Source organism: Labrus mixtus, chromosome 17, assembly GCF_963584025.1.
Source record: "Labrus mixtus chromosome 17, fLabMix1.1, whole genome shotgun sequence".
In the NCBI taxonomy this organism is placed as follows: domain Eukaryota; kingdom Metazoa; phylum Chordata; class Actinopteri; order Labriformes; family Labridae; genus Labrus; species Labrus mixtus.
Genome location: NC_083628.1, coordinates 13,701,477 through 13,718,793, shown reverse-complemented (window position 1 = coordinate 13,718,793; position 17,317 = coordinate 13,701,477). Strand labels below are relative to the sequence as shown.

At 40.7% G+C, this 17,317-nt stretch overlaps 1 protein-coding gene across 1 annotated transcript; it reads right to left on the bottom strand.

Moving 5' to 3' along the window:
• Positions 1–1,777: 1,777 nt before the first annotated feature.
• Positions 1,778–16,771, bottom strand: cercam (cerebral endothelial cell adhesion molecule). Its single transcript, XM_061061541.1, has 12 exons — positions 16,272–16,771; positions 14,953–15,063; positions 13,459–13,576; positions 13,126–13,260; positions 12,845–13,049; positions 12,611–12,730; positions 12,395–12,471; positions 8,189–8,295; positions 7,327–7,459; positions 6,382–6,509; positions 5,638–5,841; positions 1,778–3,619 (listed from the first exon to the last, which is right to left on the bottom strand). Exons 1-12 carry the CDS (start codon positions 16,472–16,474, stop codon positions 3,388–3,390), a joined length of 1,773 nt encoding a protein of 590 aa, XP_060917524.1. The 5' UTR covers positions 16,475–16,771; the 3' UTR covers positions 1,778–3,387.
• Positions 16,772–17,317: the final 546 nt, after the last annotated feature.

Sequence of the window (17,317 nt, the reverse complement as noted above, 5' to 3'; positions counted from 1 at the left end):
GCAAATATCCTTTTTTGCAAAAATATCTTATTTTAGGCGCAGAAATAGCCGAAAATTGGTGTTTGACACAGAGAAATCAAGTTTTAAAGTGTGGCCCAGATGCAGACGTTCTCAAGTTGTCACTAAACGTGAGCTGTAACCTAACTGGGTAACTGGGCTGCCAGTTGTAGTTCCTGTCGTGGCCCCTCCCCTCCCCTCCCCTCCCCTCCGTTCTGTAAACTCAGACATAGGCTATACAATCTGATACAGAACTAAACAAGTCAAATCAGGACACTGTCATGTAATTCATAATGTTTGGAAGAAACAACACAGGATCGCAAAATCCTGCACAACGTATTGCAATGGGACAAGTAGGCCTCCTAATACTATTTGTAAAATGTAGCAATACAATTTTAAGGAAGAAATACTGAAAATTACTGATTGATATCCCCGCATAGCATATATAAGTGATCCTTGGCACTTTATGGTTCTAAAGGGGGTAATAGATCCTGAAAAGTCTGTCGGGATTTAACAGTGGGGCACTCCTTGGCCCTAAATGATCTTTTGAGTGAATTTACACACCAGTGGCTGTTTAGTCTTTACAGGAATTATAAACAAGTATTGTTATATGCTTTAATATTTGTTGATTTTTTTCACAATGTCATATAAAATGACATTTCGTAATGACAGTGCACAGATAAGCACCTTGATAGCAGATGATTTGTTGTTTACAGTGAAGATGAAAGTGTGTGTGTAGTGTGAGATTTGTGGCAGTGTTGGGGGGAAGTCAGGGTAGCAGCTGTTGTGAGTCCTCAAGGTCCAGAAAGCAGCCCATGCAGAAGTAGAACATCAGATGAACATGACGTCATGTCTGTATTGAGTTTATCTGTGTGAAGCATAGGATAGCTTACATATAGTGGCCCTGTTGTGAGAGGCACATACAATCCAAATACAACTGCCTGATGTAACCCTGCATTATGAAACCTTATGCCTTGAAGCCATAGCCATTGGCAGTTTCTCTGCTTGACAAGTTGACCTCTTGAATCCACACCTCCAAGCCAGCAGCCAATCAGGAGCTGAATCCAGGTTCCCTCCGGTGATAGGAGGTTTTCTCCAGTTCATACAGCCTCATGCAGAACTCGATCAGTTAGTCCCTATGCTTTGTGTGCTTGTGTGCATATCCGGTTTTAGATCAGTAACTGAGGAAAGGTCTAAACTGACCTCTGAACTTTGTTGCCTCTGCTTTTCATTCCGAATATGGCATGTACATACACAAACATGCACACGCACACACACACACACACACACACACACACACACACACACACTTCATGAGTAAGTGTGTGTGTGTGTGTGTGTGTGTGTGTGTGTGTGTAATGCTCCTGCAGTCAAAAAGCCACATACTTGTAATTTGTGAAGACCTTTGGTGCATTCTTTTAATTTCAATCACAGGTTCTTCCAGCAGCATTTAAGACAGGATCGACTTTAAAACATCTGCATCTGAAAATATTTTTAAAATGCAATTGAGTAAAATCGAGACAGTTTGATGAAACTTTAAAGTGAAATAAAGTTTAAAAATAAAACAACCAACCATGCAAAGTAATCTTGTAACAGACTTAAAAAAAATTCATGCCAAAAAATGCTTATCTTGGCAGGCAAAAGTTCCATGCCTGGTCTGCCTGTTTATTGCAAAAAGGAAAGATATCACACCCTCTAGTGGTGGATGTGTGCTATTACAACTTGTTGTAGTACTTTCTCCATACAAACTAGACTTTAACTAACATTAGGACATTAAGAATTTGGGGAAAAAAATCATTTATTGATGCTTGAAAAGTTTGCTTAACAATTGTCCAGACACCCACATTTATAACATCATCTCAGAGAGAGAGAGAGAGCGAGAGAGAGAGAGAGAGAGAGAGAGAGAGAGAGAGAGAGAGAGAGAGAACCCATTTTGGCAGAAAAGCCATTGCACTTTGATTGTTTGCACCATGTAACGATCGGACTTATCTGTTAACAACATCAAGATAGACTTTACAAATAAATAAAGACATAAAAAGAGAAGTCAACACTTAAAATAGGAAGTGAATAAATGAAGTAAGACCAGAGAGACAAGTGTAAATTGTTTGTAACATAATCATCCTAAAGAAAATCCATGAGGGTTATCATTATTACATCAGTAACTTACATTGCAACCCTGTACGGACACACTGTCAACACAGTCTTAGGTTTTAGGATCCCAGTGATGCTACAAAAAAGCTATAAAAAGGTTGTGTTTTAAAAAAGCTCTTAAAGACCTCTGCTTGATGAGTGCAGTAATAATATGGCAAAATAAAATAAAGCACTGAGAAGTAGATAGATATTTCTGAAAAATTGCACTTTGCAAAAAAGGTCTGTTGATAATCAGAAGGTGGAGCAACCTCCGCTTTGATAATTGGAGTTAACATCTTGAGATGCCATTTATGCCAATATTAGAGCCAACAGTCACTTGTTTATGGAGTAATGACAGATCATACTGTGTGTCTTTTTTGTGATCTCTCAAGTGCAAGAGATAATATCCTTGAATCTAAAATCTATGTAAACACATCTGAAAACATCATGATACTTAAGAGACAGAGTATAATAGTAACCTGGTGGAAGTAAAATTACTAATGTTGTAAAAAAACAAAAAATCAAACATATTCAGATCTTCACATCTAATGTCTGGGACTAAAAGTGAAATATTAAAACACAGCCATAGAGCAGAAGTATGTCACATGAGATCAATGTTTTCAGTGAATCTATACATGACTATTATTTTCAAGGAGAAAAAAAACATTCTGAAATACTTTAATTATTTAGATGCAAACATTCAATGTGTTAAACTAACATATTTCCTGAATAAAGTCTTGCACTTGAACAGTCACATACATTCCTTAAAACTATGAGGTACCTCAGCTTTTAATCTGTTCAAATAGTCATGAAAGATGTTGATTTAGGTCAGTCGAGCTATTCTGTAATACATAACTCTATCTGTTAAAGATAAGAAGGAGGTAAGACATGCAAAAATGGGAGAGAAAAAATGGATAGACTGATGGATAAAGCAGCACTGGAAAAGAGAAATGAAAGAGAAAAATGTGTTTTGTTAAGATATCTGTACAAGTATTAAAACACATTGTTTTACAAATCTTTAAACACACTCTCAATTTCACCATCCCTTGTTTATTTCCCACTAAAAATACACTAAATCATTTTGTATCAAACACCTGCTTACATGCTTTGAAAAAACAAAGTCCAGTTTGCATGATACTGAGCATGTCAGTGATGTGACACAGAGTGGATTGAAATAAAGTCTGAAAACACTTGCTCTTCTCAGGGTCTCGCTGTGTGAACTCCTGACCTTTGACATACGTCCAGCACCGTCTGTTCGTACTACAGTTCGTCCTTGTAGGCAGCTGAAAGCATCTCGGGTGGAGCAGCCCCTTTCAGGGTCTTGTGGGAACCCCTCCAATCTGTGCGTACTGAGTCGTCGTCCCACAGAGTCGACGTCTCTGTGTCGCTGACCCACTCTGGGTCACCGGCGAAGTGACAAGGCTGAACTAGAAGGGGGCGTGTACTGAAGGCTTGTAAGTTTCTGTTGGGGAAATGGGACATGTAGTCCTCACTGGAGAGAGAGAAACAGATTTTATTGGTTTAATTCTTATAATGTTTCAAATGGCACCATAAAAAACAGAATTAAATCAGAATAAGAGATTATATTTTCCAATCATTTGATTAATAATTCCTGATGTACTTTTAATATATGCCAATTTAACAAGAGATGCAGACAGCGTTTCAAACTCAGCTCAGGAACTCTCAGCATTGAAGGGCAACAGCAGGACCAACGTGGTAAACTGTTGGGATTCTTAGCAAACTAGTCAAGCATATGGAATTAGGCTAACAGAGGTGAGAGAGAAAGAGGGAGAGAAAAGAAAAAGTGGGTTGGCTATAAGCCAGTTTTCCACACATGATGGGTCACACAGACACTGCCAAGCCTTCTGGTTTGCAGGCCTCGCAAAGCCAAGGTGCATTTCATCACAGTCATATGGGTCCCAGTTACTCTGATCAGAGCTGCGGGGCTGTGAGGAAATCTTTTTCGGCAAGGGCTCATTTGAAAGGTTAAGGGTAAGAAATCAGTCCCGACTTAGATACAGATGATACAGACTTACATATGAGCAATGGGGGGAGGCCTTTGTGATAAAGAAGGAATTCATGTGGGTAGACGAAGCAGTTCAACTTTTCAGACCACAAAGAAGACATAAATGTAGTTGCTGTTTTGAGAAACCTTGGCAGGACCACTTGTGATGTTTAGCACAAAAGAGAGAAAAGTGTTCAAAGCCAAGCTAGCTTCTCTGTCAAAGGCTAATGTGCACACAGGAATGCTAAAACATCACAATGACAATGCTAGAAAGTAAACAAAAGGGCACAACCATGCTTGCTGCTCTGTGAGGCTGATAAAACGCTAAAATAGATGTGCTTATTATTACATACCATAACAACAATGATAGTAAAAGGAGGTAAATTAGCCTAGAGACAATACCGGTTAGCATATTACTAACACAAGCATGAATATGTGCTACAATGGCAAGGCCAATAAGTTAACAATAGCCATACCAGCGCCTGTTAGGCTGAGAAAAAACTAGCACGGGCTAACATGTCACAGTGCCAATATGACAAAAGAAAGTAAACAAAGGTCTAAAGTGCTAGCAGCTCTGTAAGGCTAAGAATTGCTAACACAGGCATGCCACATTCAAATAAAATACAGATGGTACACAGCAGTTTTACGCAATGCTTACAGCTCTGTCAGGCTAAGAAACCAACAGATTCATGCTAGCATGTCATATTCACAATGCTTACAATTTGAAGCAGGCATAGTAAGTTTATTGTTCTCTGTTTTCATTTAGCATGTTAAAATGTTATGGTTAGCTTTTTTTGGATCCTAAAAGGAACATGAATAACACGTTTCATGTCATCCCTCCAATAGTTAAATTAGATGTTTCTGTTGGCAGTGAACCAACAGTCAGACCAGTCAACATTCTCCAATCCTTTAAACCATCGTTGTGATATTTTAAATTTGTAAAAGTTCAGCAACAGTCAGTCACAAGCTCATCTGCATCCACTTAAAGCTGTTCAGGTCTATCTGGCAAACACACTTTATACTAAAACAGTTGCCCATAATCCAGAGAATCACTCCCAGAGCAGACAATGCCACAAAATCTGTTAAACAGAAAAGGACAATCTTCAGAAAGATTTAGGAGCTATTTTGGAATGTGGTGTTCTTTTTGAGCTCACAATCTTAACATATTTTACAGCCAGGCATAGATATTATCACCAAACTGACCTTCTTTTCATAGAAACTATAAAAAAAAAAGAAGTAAACCTCAGACTTTCCGTCAGCTCTTTAATCCACTTATCCACAAAAGCAGGCTAAATAAACCGGCATAGCATGTATACAAGTTTGTGCAACTATAGGGAGGAATGCTTTAAGCGAATTATGAGGTCGTCATTTTTAGCTTCAAAGGTCTCACAGTAGAGGATGTAGAGTTCTGAGAAGTCAAAGACATAATGGAAATGATTGAAAAGAAACAATGTATGAGAATAGAATGCTGTACAAATAAAGCAATGAGCTGTAGTCAAACTTACTTTGGATGCTTGTCGTACATGATGGGGAGGAATTCATCAACAGGCAGCATCTTGGACAGAGGCTCAGCATTGAGCAGTTTTTGGGCTCCCTGCAGGGAGATGGCGTAGGACAGAGTCCAATACGAGTAGTCAGCCATCACCAGGTTTCGAATATTCTCCACTGCCTCCTCTTTTCCAGGATTCACCTGCTTCCTGCCCAAGTATCTGCAGCAATATAAAGCCATAATAAGCCAGGGGGGAAAAGGATTAGGAGGTACAATAAAGTGGCAAATACCTGAAACCTCTGAGCACTGAAAACTGGTGCATTGTTGCTGTTCTTTTGTGGCCAGATGTGTTGGAAAATTCTTTTCTGCAGGATCATTTATTTGCAGCATTTGTTGAACATGTGTCTTTTAAAAGAGCTACGGCAACCACAAAGTGGAAAACAAAGATGCTGGTACATTTCCAATCTTCCTGCTGACAACCACTTTTGAATGCTTTCATCTTGTGTCCAAGCTCTATGTATTTATTTATTTATCTTTCTGATAAATAAGCTATTGTTCTGTTACAAACATTTTTTTCTTTTTCTTTTAGAAACTGTAGCAACAGAAAATAAAGAGTAATGTGCATTCCTGCTCATGAACTTCTGACCCTGTTCCTCACATATACACTACATATATAACATCCAGACTTAACCTTACCTTATCTTTCCCTGTTTAACCCTTTTATAACAAGAACTGCCTTCATAAGACATATCAATCTTACATAATGTCCCAGTCCAGCTCAGCCTGCTCCACCTCCTCCATCAATCTGAGGACTCGTCGTTTGAAGTTGGCCTGGAAACGAACGTCGTCTTCAAAGACCAGAGCCTTATCCATCTGCAAGTCCACCATCTGAGGGGAAAAGAAAAAATCTTCTTTTAGAGATGGTTCAGGAATACTGAGGACAAATATCTCAGATTTTGTGTTCATGTTCATTTCAATTATCATCCCTTTTGTGAACCTAAGTGAAAAGTTCAAAGAAGTTGAGAAGAGGTTTTTTTTGCCACATTGCAGATGACATTCTTTCTTTCATTACTTATAAATATGTGAAAACTTTTGTTTTTTTATAGATAAATTATCCCCAAGGTCTCATGCATTTTGAGAGTTTAATATTAGATTAATAAATTCAACTGCCCATACGGGTGTTGGCGTAGCTTCATTTAGCTATACTTACAAATTGAAAGAAAAAGAAGAAGCTAGCCTGGCGGTCATTTTTACACTTACATTTTTGTAGAGACCAAACAAACAGGATGTTACTTTTTAAATTATATGAGATTCTGGAAAAGTTGGGTGATATTTGTAACTCAAAGGCTAAACAAATACACATCTCTTGCCAGTGGGAAAGAGATTATCTTAGCCTATAAGGTAAGCAACTTTAATCGCTATCATGATAGCTACAGTAAAGTGTAAGGCATGGACATGAATAAAGAAGAATAGCCAGCAGAGACAGAAGAAAGAGAGGGGTTCATATACTGTATGTTGCTAACTTGCTTTGACTGTGTTGTTTTTTTTTTTCTTCAATTTTCAGAGACAACGCTAGTGTATATACAAACAACAGATTTTGCAGGATATATGCATTCAATTTCACAATTTAACAAGTATGGATTAGATTAGAATCAAACCTCAGCTTTAATTATTCTGTCACACCTCTAAAGATGGATGTTCTCACCTCCTTCCAGATAAAGTAGTGGCTGAGGAAGCAGCCCACCTCTCCTTTGGTCAGCGTGCGTCCAGAGAACGGGTCGTAGTAGCCTGGCAGCAGGTCCACACCCAAGATCTTTATGTCACTGCTGTTCAGTGCACTGCATGAACACACAAAGAAGAGCACATTTTACACTGTCACATGCACCCTGCTTCTCAGAAAGAATCTCAGATATGACAGGTAAATATTGTGCTGTCTTTCAGATTATACATAAATGAACATTCTACATCATGTGCAACTCTACAATGTATAACTCCACCAGCACTACCTCCAAAATACAACAGTCCCTGGCTGTGCAGATGTACTGTATAGGGTTAAATAAAGCAATATTCATTCAGTCTTAGATGTCCTCATTCTGTTTTTTCTCAGAATGTGATCAGAACTGTACCATAAACCCACAGTATGATCTGAGAACCATTAGATTATTGAACATATCCTTACATCTCTTAAGGAGGAGAAGGTATTAGAAAAACATTTTTTAGTCTTACAGATAATTGAAGGTTCAAAGGAAGCATATAACAAATCTGAATAAAGATATTAATTACCAGAATGTTCTTTATAAATCAGAATTGTATCCAATAACCAAGAACTATGAATACAGTACTAAAGTAACTACAGTACAGTAACTACAATACTATAATACAGTAACTATAAGCTGATCATCAGTATAGTACATTTCTGTTAGCAGTGTTATTTGTTTATGGTGAACTACTCTCAAATCTATATTTTGTCAGTATCGACTATTTTTGTCTTGATTAATACACACACTCTCCATCGAGCCAATTTGGTGTAGTCACAATGTCGGGTCTTTTTTAGAGCGTGCACTCACTTTCCATCCACAGCGTCCACCACCTTGACATCAACCTCCAGCTCGTTCAGAGAGTGCAGCATGCGGTCTCTGCGGTCCTTACGTCGCCGCAGATTAATCAGATATATCTGAGGAGAGTAGGAAAATGTTGTTTTTTCAAATCTGTTAACCGTATGTCATCATACCTATAATGTGCTCGTATTATTTCCCTTCATACTGTGTAGCTTCTCAAGTTGAATTAAAAGCAGATGTCAAGACGAAGGAAGATCCAAACAGGCATAAACCAGGATTTTGATTAAAACCATACAACACTAATGATGGCCTTGTTGTTGAAAATCTTCATTCCTGGCATGGATCAGGAGGTAGAAATGAACCTCCATTTACAAGAACACACCTGCACTGATTATAGTCCTGGATCAGCCTCTGCTTAAGTCTCTTTCTACAATTCACTTAGCAGACGCTTTTATCCAAAGCGACGTACATCAGAGAGTAAGTACAACACAAGCAAGGATCTAGAAAAAAGGGAACAATGTCAGTAAGAGCAAACGATCAGCTTTGAGTCCGATTGGATACACAGGTGCTGGCAGGCATTGCACAGAGGAAAAGCACAACATTGACGGCAGTTCTTGAGAGCTCTAATCAGTATAGAAACCATCTTATAAGTCGTCGTTATCAAACAAAAACCATCGTCACAACCATCATCATCATCAATAATATCGAGACCATCATCATTAAGTTAGTAGGTATTCATGAAAGAGCTGGGTCTTTAGCTTTTTCTTAAAAGGTGCAGAGGGACTCTGCAGATCGAACGGAATTTGGAAGTCGCCCCCCCACCACCGGGGGGGCGACAGAGGAGAAGAGTCTAGTCAGCGTCTTAGGACCCTGTTGTGAAGGTTGGATCAGACGCCTTTCATTGGCAGAGCGTAGTGGGCGGGAGGGAGTGTAGACCTGGATGAGAGAGTTAAAGTAAGGAGGAGCCATTTTTGTCGCTGTTTTGTAAGCGAGCAGCAGAGTTTTAAATTTGATGCGAGCAGTAACTGGGAGCCAGTGTAAGGAGTTGAACAGCGGAGAGACTTGTGCTCTTTTAGGAAGGTTGAAGACCAGTCGTCCTGCTGCATTTTGTATCATCTGCAGAGGTTTGATAGTGCATGTAGGAAGACCTGCAGGTAGAGAGTTGCAATAGTCAATGCGTGATATCACAAGAGCCTGTACCAGGAGCTGTGTAGCATGTTCTGACAGGTAAGGTCTGATCTTCCTGATGTTGTACAGGGCAAATCGACATGACTGGGCAATCGAGGCTACTTGAACCTTAAAAGTTAGCTGGTCATCAATCATGACACCCAGGTTCCGGGCAGACTTTGTGGGCATGAGTTTGGTTGTTCCAAGCTGGATATTGATCTGTGGTTGCATAAATGGACTGGCTGGGATGACAAGGAGCTCAGTCTTTGAAAGATTGAGTTGAAGGTGGTGTTCATTCATCCTTTTAGAGATATCAGCAAGGCATGACGAGATTCTTGCTGAGACTGTAACATCATCTGCCGGGAATGACAGGAAGAGCTGGGTATCGTCAGCATAACAGTGGTATGAGAAGCCATGAGAGCGGATTATTGAACCAAGTGAGCTTGTGTATATGGAGAAGAGAAGGGGACCAAGCACTGACCCTTGAGGTACCCCTGTGGATAAGCTGTGCGCTTTGGACACTTCTCCCTTCCACGACACTCTAAAGGATCGCCCAGGGAGGTAGGACACCAACCAGCAGAGGGCAGATCCTGAGATGCCAAGTTCAGAGAGCGTGGATAGGAGGATTTGATGGTTGACTGTGTCAAAGGCAGCAGACAGGTCTAGCAGTAATAGAACTGAGGACTGACCCGCAGCTCTGGCAGCTCGTAGTGATTCTGTTACTGACAGTAGTGCAGTTTCAGTAGAGTGGCCCCGCTTAAAGCCTGACTGATTTGGGTCAAACAGATCGTTTCTGTACAGGAACTCCGAGACTTGCTTAAAGACTGTGCGCTCAAGTATTTTTGACAGAAAGGGCAGAAGAGAAACCGGTCTGTAGTTTTCAACCTGGGCTGGGTTTAGTGTGGGTTTTTTGAGCAGAGGGGTGACCCAAGCTTGCTTGAATGTGGTGGGGACCACACCCGTTGACAGAGAGGAGTTGATGATATGCTTAAGTGCAGCATTAAGCGGAGAGGAAATGGTCTGCAGGAGGCTTGAAGGTATTGGGTCCAGAGGACAGGTGGTGGGCCGAGGGTCTAGCACAAGCTTAGATACTTCATCCTCAGTCAGAGAGGAGAATGAGTCGAGTGAGGCACTTTTGGTTGGTGCCTTTGGGCTGAGTTAGTCAGGCTTAGAAAACTGGTTACTGATGGTTGCAACCTTTTCAGTTAAATACAAGGCAAACATGTGTGAACAGATCGGAGGATGGAGGAGGAGGTGGTTGAAGCAGTGAGTTAAAAGCATAAACATTTTTTCTTGTATCTGTGGCATTGCATATCTTGTTCTGATAATATGTTGTCTTGGCCGTTTTCATGCTGGAGGAGAATGAGACAAGTCTTTGCTTATAGTCATTGAGGTCAGCGGACTGTTTGAATTTTTGCCATTTTCTCTCTGCTGACCTCTGCTGACTTCAGTGAGCCATGGACTAAGGTGGGTTTTGCGAGCGGGTTTGGACACCAGAGGGCAGAGCTTGTTCAGAGATGAGGCTAGTGTGGAGCAGAGTATGTCTGTAGCCTCGTCTGTAGAGAGTGCGATAAAGACCTCATGGACAGGCATGGCAGCCATTACCTCGTTAGACAGCTGAGATGGCTTGAGTGATCGCATGTTTTGGTGGTATGACACCATTTGTGGGTGTGCTTGATGGAGTTCCGGCAAGGAGATTGTGAATTGAATAAAGAAGTGGTCTGATAGATGCAGAGGGGTGACAGTCAGGTTTGTTGTCGAGCAGTTCTGAGTCAGAATTAAATCAAGAGGGTTGCCAGCTTTGTGGGTAGGAGGAGTTGGGACTTGCGTGAGGTCAAATGAGAATAGGAGAGCAAGGAAGTCTGTTGCCTGGGCTTTATCAGTGTGTATATTCATGTCTCCCATTACAATCAGTGGTGTTCCATCATCAGGGATTTCTGAGAGTAGCATGTCCAGTTCCACATGAAAATCATTCAGATTACACCCTGGTGGGTGGTAAATGATAGCAATGTACATTTTAATAGGAGCAGTAACCAAGATTGTGTGATATTCAAATGAGGAGTTGTTGCTCAGTGGGAAGAGTTTATTGAATTTCCAGGTATTAGAAATGAGGATACCTGTACCACCTCCACATCCAACAGAGTGGGGTGTGTGTGAGAACACTGTGTCAACAGAAAGAGCAGCTGGTGTGACTGTGTTTTCTGGGCGGATCTAGGTTTCTGTCAGGGCAAGTGCCTGAATGTCTGACATTTTTGCAAGTGCTTGGATGAATTCAGTTTTATTCACAGCAGATTGACATTTCCAGAGGCCAAAAGTAAATGAAGGGTGGGTAGAAGAGGCTTTCTTAAGCAGAGACAAGTTGTTAAGATTGCGTTGTCTATGACAGATGTGTCTTTTCCTGTTCCCATGAATGACAGAGATGTCTTTGTAGCACATGTTGCGTTTAGCAGATGACCAGAGGAAATAGGCAAAGCAGTAGCTCTGTGGCCACGCTGAAGCGTCAGCCCAAACAAAGCCTGACAACGACCCACTATCAATATCTACTCAAAGCAAGTTTCGATTCACCCACCTAGCTGACAAGACCTTCCTAGTTTTCAGATCAGAGCTTGTTCTGCTGGCAGTTTCGGATTCAGACTCTTTTAAGCTTGGATTTTCGTGAAAATCCCGCCCCAGATTTTCAGCTTGCAATCAACAGAGGGTGTGACACGCGTCAACTGCCTCTCACTGTTGATGCTCAGAGAATGAAACTTAAGTGCTCTTTGTTTGTTGCTGATGAATGATGGTGTGCATCCAGCAAGTCCCTTTATCTTTAGCTTAAACTACCCAAGAAAAATTATGGGACCATTAAAAGCATCTATATAAGTTTTCTACTTGAAGTGGAAAACTCTTGTCTCTGGTCCTGATACATTGAACAGTGTGAACAGCCAATGCAAAAGCTGTTTAAAGAATTCAGTCCCCCAATAAACACTATATCCATATATTATGAAATAATGATGCCCCTTAAAAAAAGCTGTATCCATACCAGAAAAAAAAAACATTGGCTCTTACCTCATCAAAGGCCATGAGGTCTCTCTGTTTGGGGAACATGTGGACAAAGCGGGAGGGATGCATTGGAGGACCATCAACTAACAAAGGAGGAAGACAACAAATTGAAAATGTAAACATTACAAGAAAAACTGTGTTCCATCTTTTGTGTTCCCTGTCAGTGTTTAGATTGATCAACATTGCAAAATAGTGAGAAAGGGTGAAAAGGGGTGCTCTTACTTAATGAATCGAGATGAACATGGACAAAGTTGAGGCGATCATCCTCCAGGGTGTGATGAGGTTTTGCCGGGACGTTAAGGTAGCCATAGCGCTCCTTGTTAGACAGGTACATCTGTATCTCTGAGCATCAGAATTGAATCAATTCAGAACTAAATCAACAAAATATTTATTTTTCTCGACATCTTTTAAGGCGGTTTCATAAGAAAACAGAATAAAAAACAATTGGTTACTAACCTGCAGCCCGGCAGGAGAAGGCGAACACAATGATGTCATCATAAGGCCACGAGTAGTCATCATGAGGAGGGAAGAAGGCCAGCTTCTTCATGCCTTCCTTCCTTAAATCCAGCAGCATGGTGGAGTGGACCATGGGGACGGGGAAGCAGCCCAGTCTGTGGCGATGTCGGGTTGGGAAATACTCTGCTGTTCGGCGATAATATCCCTGAGAGAAAGAGAGCGATGGATTTTGATAAACAGTAAGTGAGCATGCAGAGATATAAAAGTGTGTTCACACTCACCTGAGGAGTGATACCACACCAGTAGTTGGAGTACGCTCCCTGAGAGTCGAGCATGGGAGCGATGACAGACTTGTTCTCTGCTATCAGCAGGTTGAGTGTCTCTGGGTTGGTGAGAATATTGTCTGTGTCAGCGTACTGAAACAGAGTCGCAGAGGAAACAAAGGAAGGAGAGAAGAAAAAAAAAAGAAAAGGCTGTGAACAATCGATGCCAAAACTTGTTCTTGGATGAAACAAGAGCAGCGGAAAGGGAACACATTTCATCAGATAAATCAAGAGAAGAGACCGATATGAATCTTACACCGCCGTCACAACAAAGATTATTTGAACACTTACCAGAATGTAATCGGCCCAGCGTTTTCTGGCAAAGTTGAGAGCTGCCTGTTTCAGCTTCATTACATACTCGTATCTGCTGTTGGGCCAGTGTTTGGGACCCAACTCTCCCGCATATGACCTGCGAAAGAGAAAAAAAAAATCACTGTTTGTTTTGGTTCCAATTTGCACTCTAGCTTTCTGTAATAAATTAATGAAAGAAAGAATGACCTAAAACAAAGATTTTCTTTGGGTGTGGGTAAATCAATTTTTTTATTATCTTTATTTAACCAGGTTGCTCCCATTGAAGTTAGAAACGTCTTTTCCAAGGGAGACCTGGCCAAGACAGTCAGCAGCAAAAACACAAAGTACCAGACAGAGACACAAAGTACCATTTACAAAACACAAAAAAATGTGCATTAAGAGAGAACCATCTGGGAGTCAAATCTGGGAGTCAGTAGTTCAAGCAGTGGAGGTGTAAAACATCGACATCAACAACATATAAAGTCTGCTTCCAAGTCTTTCATTTTAGATTTAAAAACATGTAAGGACACCAGCTCCTTGAGTTTCAAGTCATTATACCCAAAAGCCTTTTTCCCAATTTCTGTCAGATCACCTAAAGAAATGTTGTATATGTCAGTGCATTGCTTACATTTTAGCTCAATTGATAGCTTGTAAAGATGAATGTCTTGAAGGGAGTTAATCATATGGACAAGCAGAGCACATCATTTCGAATAACGCAGATTAACAAATACTGTATATTCTGTCTTAAGCTACACAGTGGATCCATTGTGGCTAATAAGTAAAGTACAGGTTTAGAGGCTTTGAAAGTTGAATTGATGCACTTTGGTTTTGCATCAAACAAAAATAGCCAGAAAAAAAGTGCTTTAAGTGCAATTTTTTTCAAATGTATTTAACTTTAACTATTTTAACTTCTACTTGATCATGGACCTCATGATCAAGTTAAAGAAAGTCCACAGATTTATGTATTTTCCTCAAATTCAATGCTCCTGATCAAGTATGCCAGCAGTCATTTAAATTGTATTTTACCAGAAATTAATTTTCTTTAAGGTTTCTTTTGGGGTTTTTTGTGCCTTCATTGTAAAGACAGGAAAGTGGACAGAGTTGGAAATCAGGGAGCGAGACAGAGGGGAACAACATGCAGGAAAGGAGTCACAGGTCGGACCCGAACCCGGGCCGCTCGCCCGGAGGACCACAGCCCCCACACACGGGGGAGCGAGCACCATCCACCAGCGGCCCTTACCAGACATTTTAACAGGAATTTTCCAATGAGTTAAAAAAATCAATTTTAAAAGGGAGTCCTGGCCATGACAGCAGCATTAAGTTTCACACAAAGAACAAACAGCACAGTAACAAGCAGAACATTTTATCAGACAACACATTTCCAGCTTTCAGCATTAAAGCATGTATTAACTGATCTAATGAGCCCTAATCCTGGTTCCTTTCCTCTCCCAGATAAGTACTGAAAACACATTTTTAAAACATGTTTGGACTCACGTGGGCTTGTCCATCGGTCTCCACTCGACATAATGGTAAAACTTCTGCATGACAGTGAGCCACTCTTTCAGAATGGCTGTGGTGTTGTCCGCGTTGTGATCCGTGGCCGCCCTGAGCAGCACAGAGAGAGCAGAGTGTCAAATAAATACTCAGCACCAATCCACTGTGTTTCAAATGCTCGTTTCATTGAGGGGAAATTAGTGCACATGATATTCATTGTGACTTCTAGCTGAGAAAGATTTCTTACACCGAGTAGATGGTTACAATTGAGTTAAGGATCCCTTTATTAGGAAGACACTACTCGTTAGTGGGCTAGTTTCTTTCAATCAGGATGTCACACTGGCTCTTATGTTAACACTGAGTAACTGTAAGCAATCTTTGAAACTGTTATTTAACACGGAAATTACCTTTAACATCAGGGAGCCAGAACTTCTTCTCCTGCAAATATGACTTGGTGAAAAGCAGGGTTGGCAAATGATTGTTTATAAAAAAAAATCTCCCCTTTACATCTCTTACTATGGGGGGCTATTTTGGTCCTGAGAGTAAATCAACAAGTGCACTCACACTGGATTAATGGGATAATGTATTTCTATTATCAGGTTATTCATGTGTTGGAGTAACTGAAATGTGACACTCCAGACAACTTAGTTTAATGTGATCAAGATATTCTGTTTTGAAATGTCATAAAGTGCAACAGAAATTGTCTTTCTTGACCATCCTGCATACACACTGCCATGAAAACACCACCTACACTGAACCATTGTTACCTTCGTGCACAAATATAACACCAAATGTTTCTTCATCTTTACGGACAATTAATCAGTCTTACCTGATTATCAAACTCTACTGTGCACAATCAGGACGCCGTGCAACAGTTAATAATTCCTTTAAGATGCAAGTTCATCAAGTTAAACAAGCAGAATAGATTTTAAATGACATCTGGGTTGGTTGATGGCACATAAACTGCATGCAAGTACCCAGCAGAGGCAAATGCAGACCCTAAGAGGACAGCTCTGTCTGAGTATTTTAACAGTTAGTGTGAAGCAGACTTTATTAAAATCGTGTCTGAGGAAGCAAATTAGTCAGAAGAATCTCCACAGTACATAAAATGTCACGACATCCACAGTCGGAAATGAAATATTGAGCAGCCCGCAGTGAGAGGCGCAGGGAGAACAGGGGAGGGGTGCGACGTTGCTGCTTTCACAAAGTCATTTAAATGTCGTTGACCTTTTGAACGGCTGCTATAGTGGGATAAAAAAAAAAAAGGAGTCACTACAAACAGCCTGACAGAGCATGCAGAGTCCATGCAGGGAACCCACCACACAGTGATGCGGTCTCTCGGGTAGTTGAGTCTCTCCAGAGCTCCGAGGTAGTACGGCAGGGAGTGAGCATTGTTTCGGGCTATTATCGCGACAACCACGGTCGGAGGCTGCATTTTCGACTCCTCCGGATACTTTTCCTCCGAGAAGTAACAGTCAGCCTGTAAAACAAAGACCCATAAAGCGAAAAAGTGAAGAAACATGGTGGAAGCTGTGAGGCTTTGGAATCCACAGCTTCGGCACGCAGGACGCGTCAGCAGTCCCAGAAAAAAAGGGCTTTCCCTAAAAAAAAAAAACTTCAACCCCCCCCCCTAGTTATAAGACAAGCTACTCGTTTTTTCCATCAAGAAATCCAGGCCAAGTTACGAAAAGGGGTTCAATTACAACTTCCGCATTGCGTTCCTATCACAAGGAAAGTCTGACAACGATAAATCCAAAGATTAGATGAAGGCGTGATTTGGCCTGATACTAGTTCTGAGTAAATCTCTGTAACGTTGACATAGTGGGGAAGCTATGACGTGTAGCACCAAACATCCTGTGAGGGGGAAAAAAAAACAATAAATCAGCTGATCACGTCTCAAACAAAAAAAAGAATAATTCATGCCGTAAAAGTCTAAATCAGAAATATAACTGAGAATTGTATTTCCTTCATACATCTAATGAGAATGTGTAAGTCAACCGGAACATAATGAGGTGATTGGCATTATTTTGTTTACACCAGGCTAACATACTTTATGTTGTTAAATAGGCCTACTTAAAACAGAAAAGCTTATTAAAAAAAAAAGAGTTGTACCAAAAACGCACTATAGTAGGCATGTTGGTGATGATGTTTATTTTGGCAGCAGTTTCACAGATTGACCAGCAGAGGGAGGTTTGCTCCAAGAAAAGGCCCACTGCTCTCCCTGACTGTGTGATTCATGTGGTTGTCTTTGGTTAATAGTGGGAAGTAACTGATTACATTTTCTCAAGTTCTGTTATGTTCCCTCTTGGTGTTTTCTTGTGCTTGTACATCAGTGTTTTATTCTCGTTCATACGGAACGATTGTA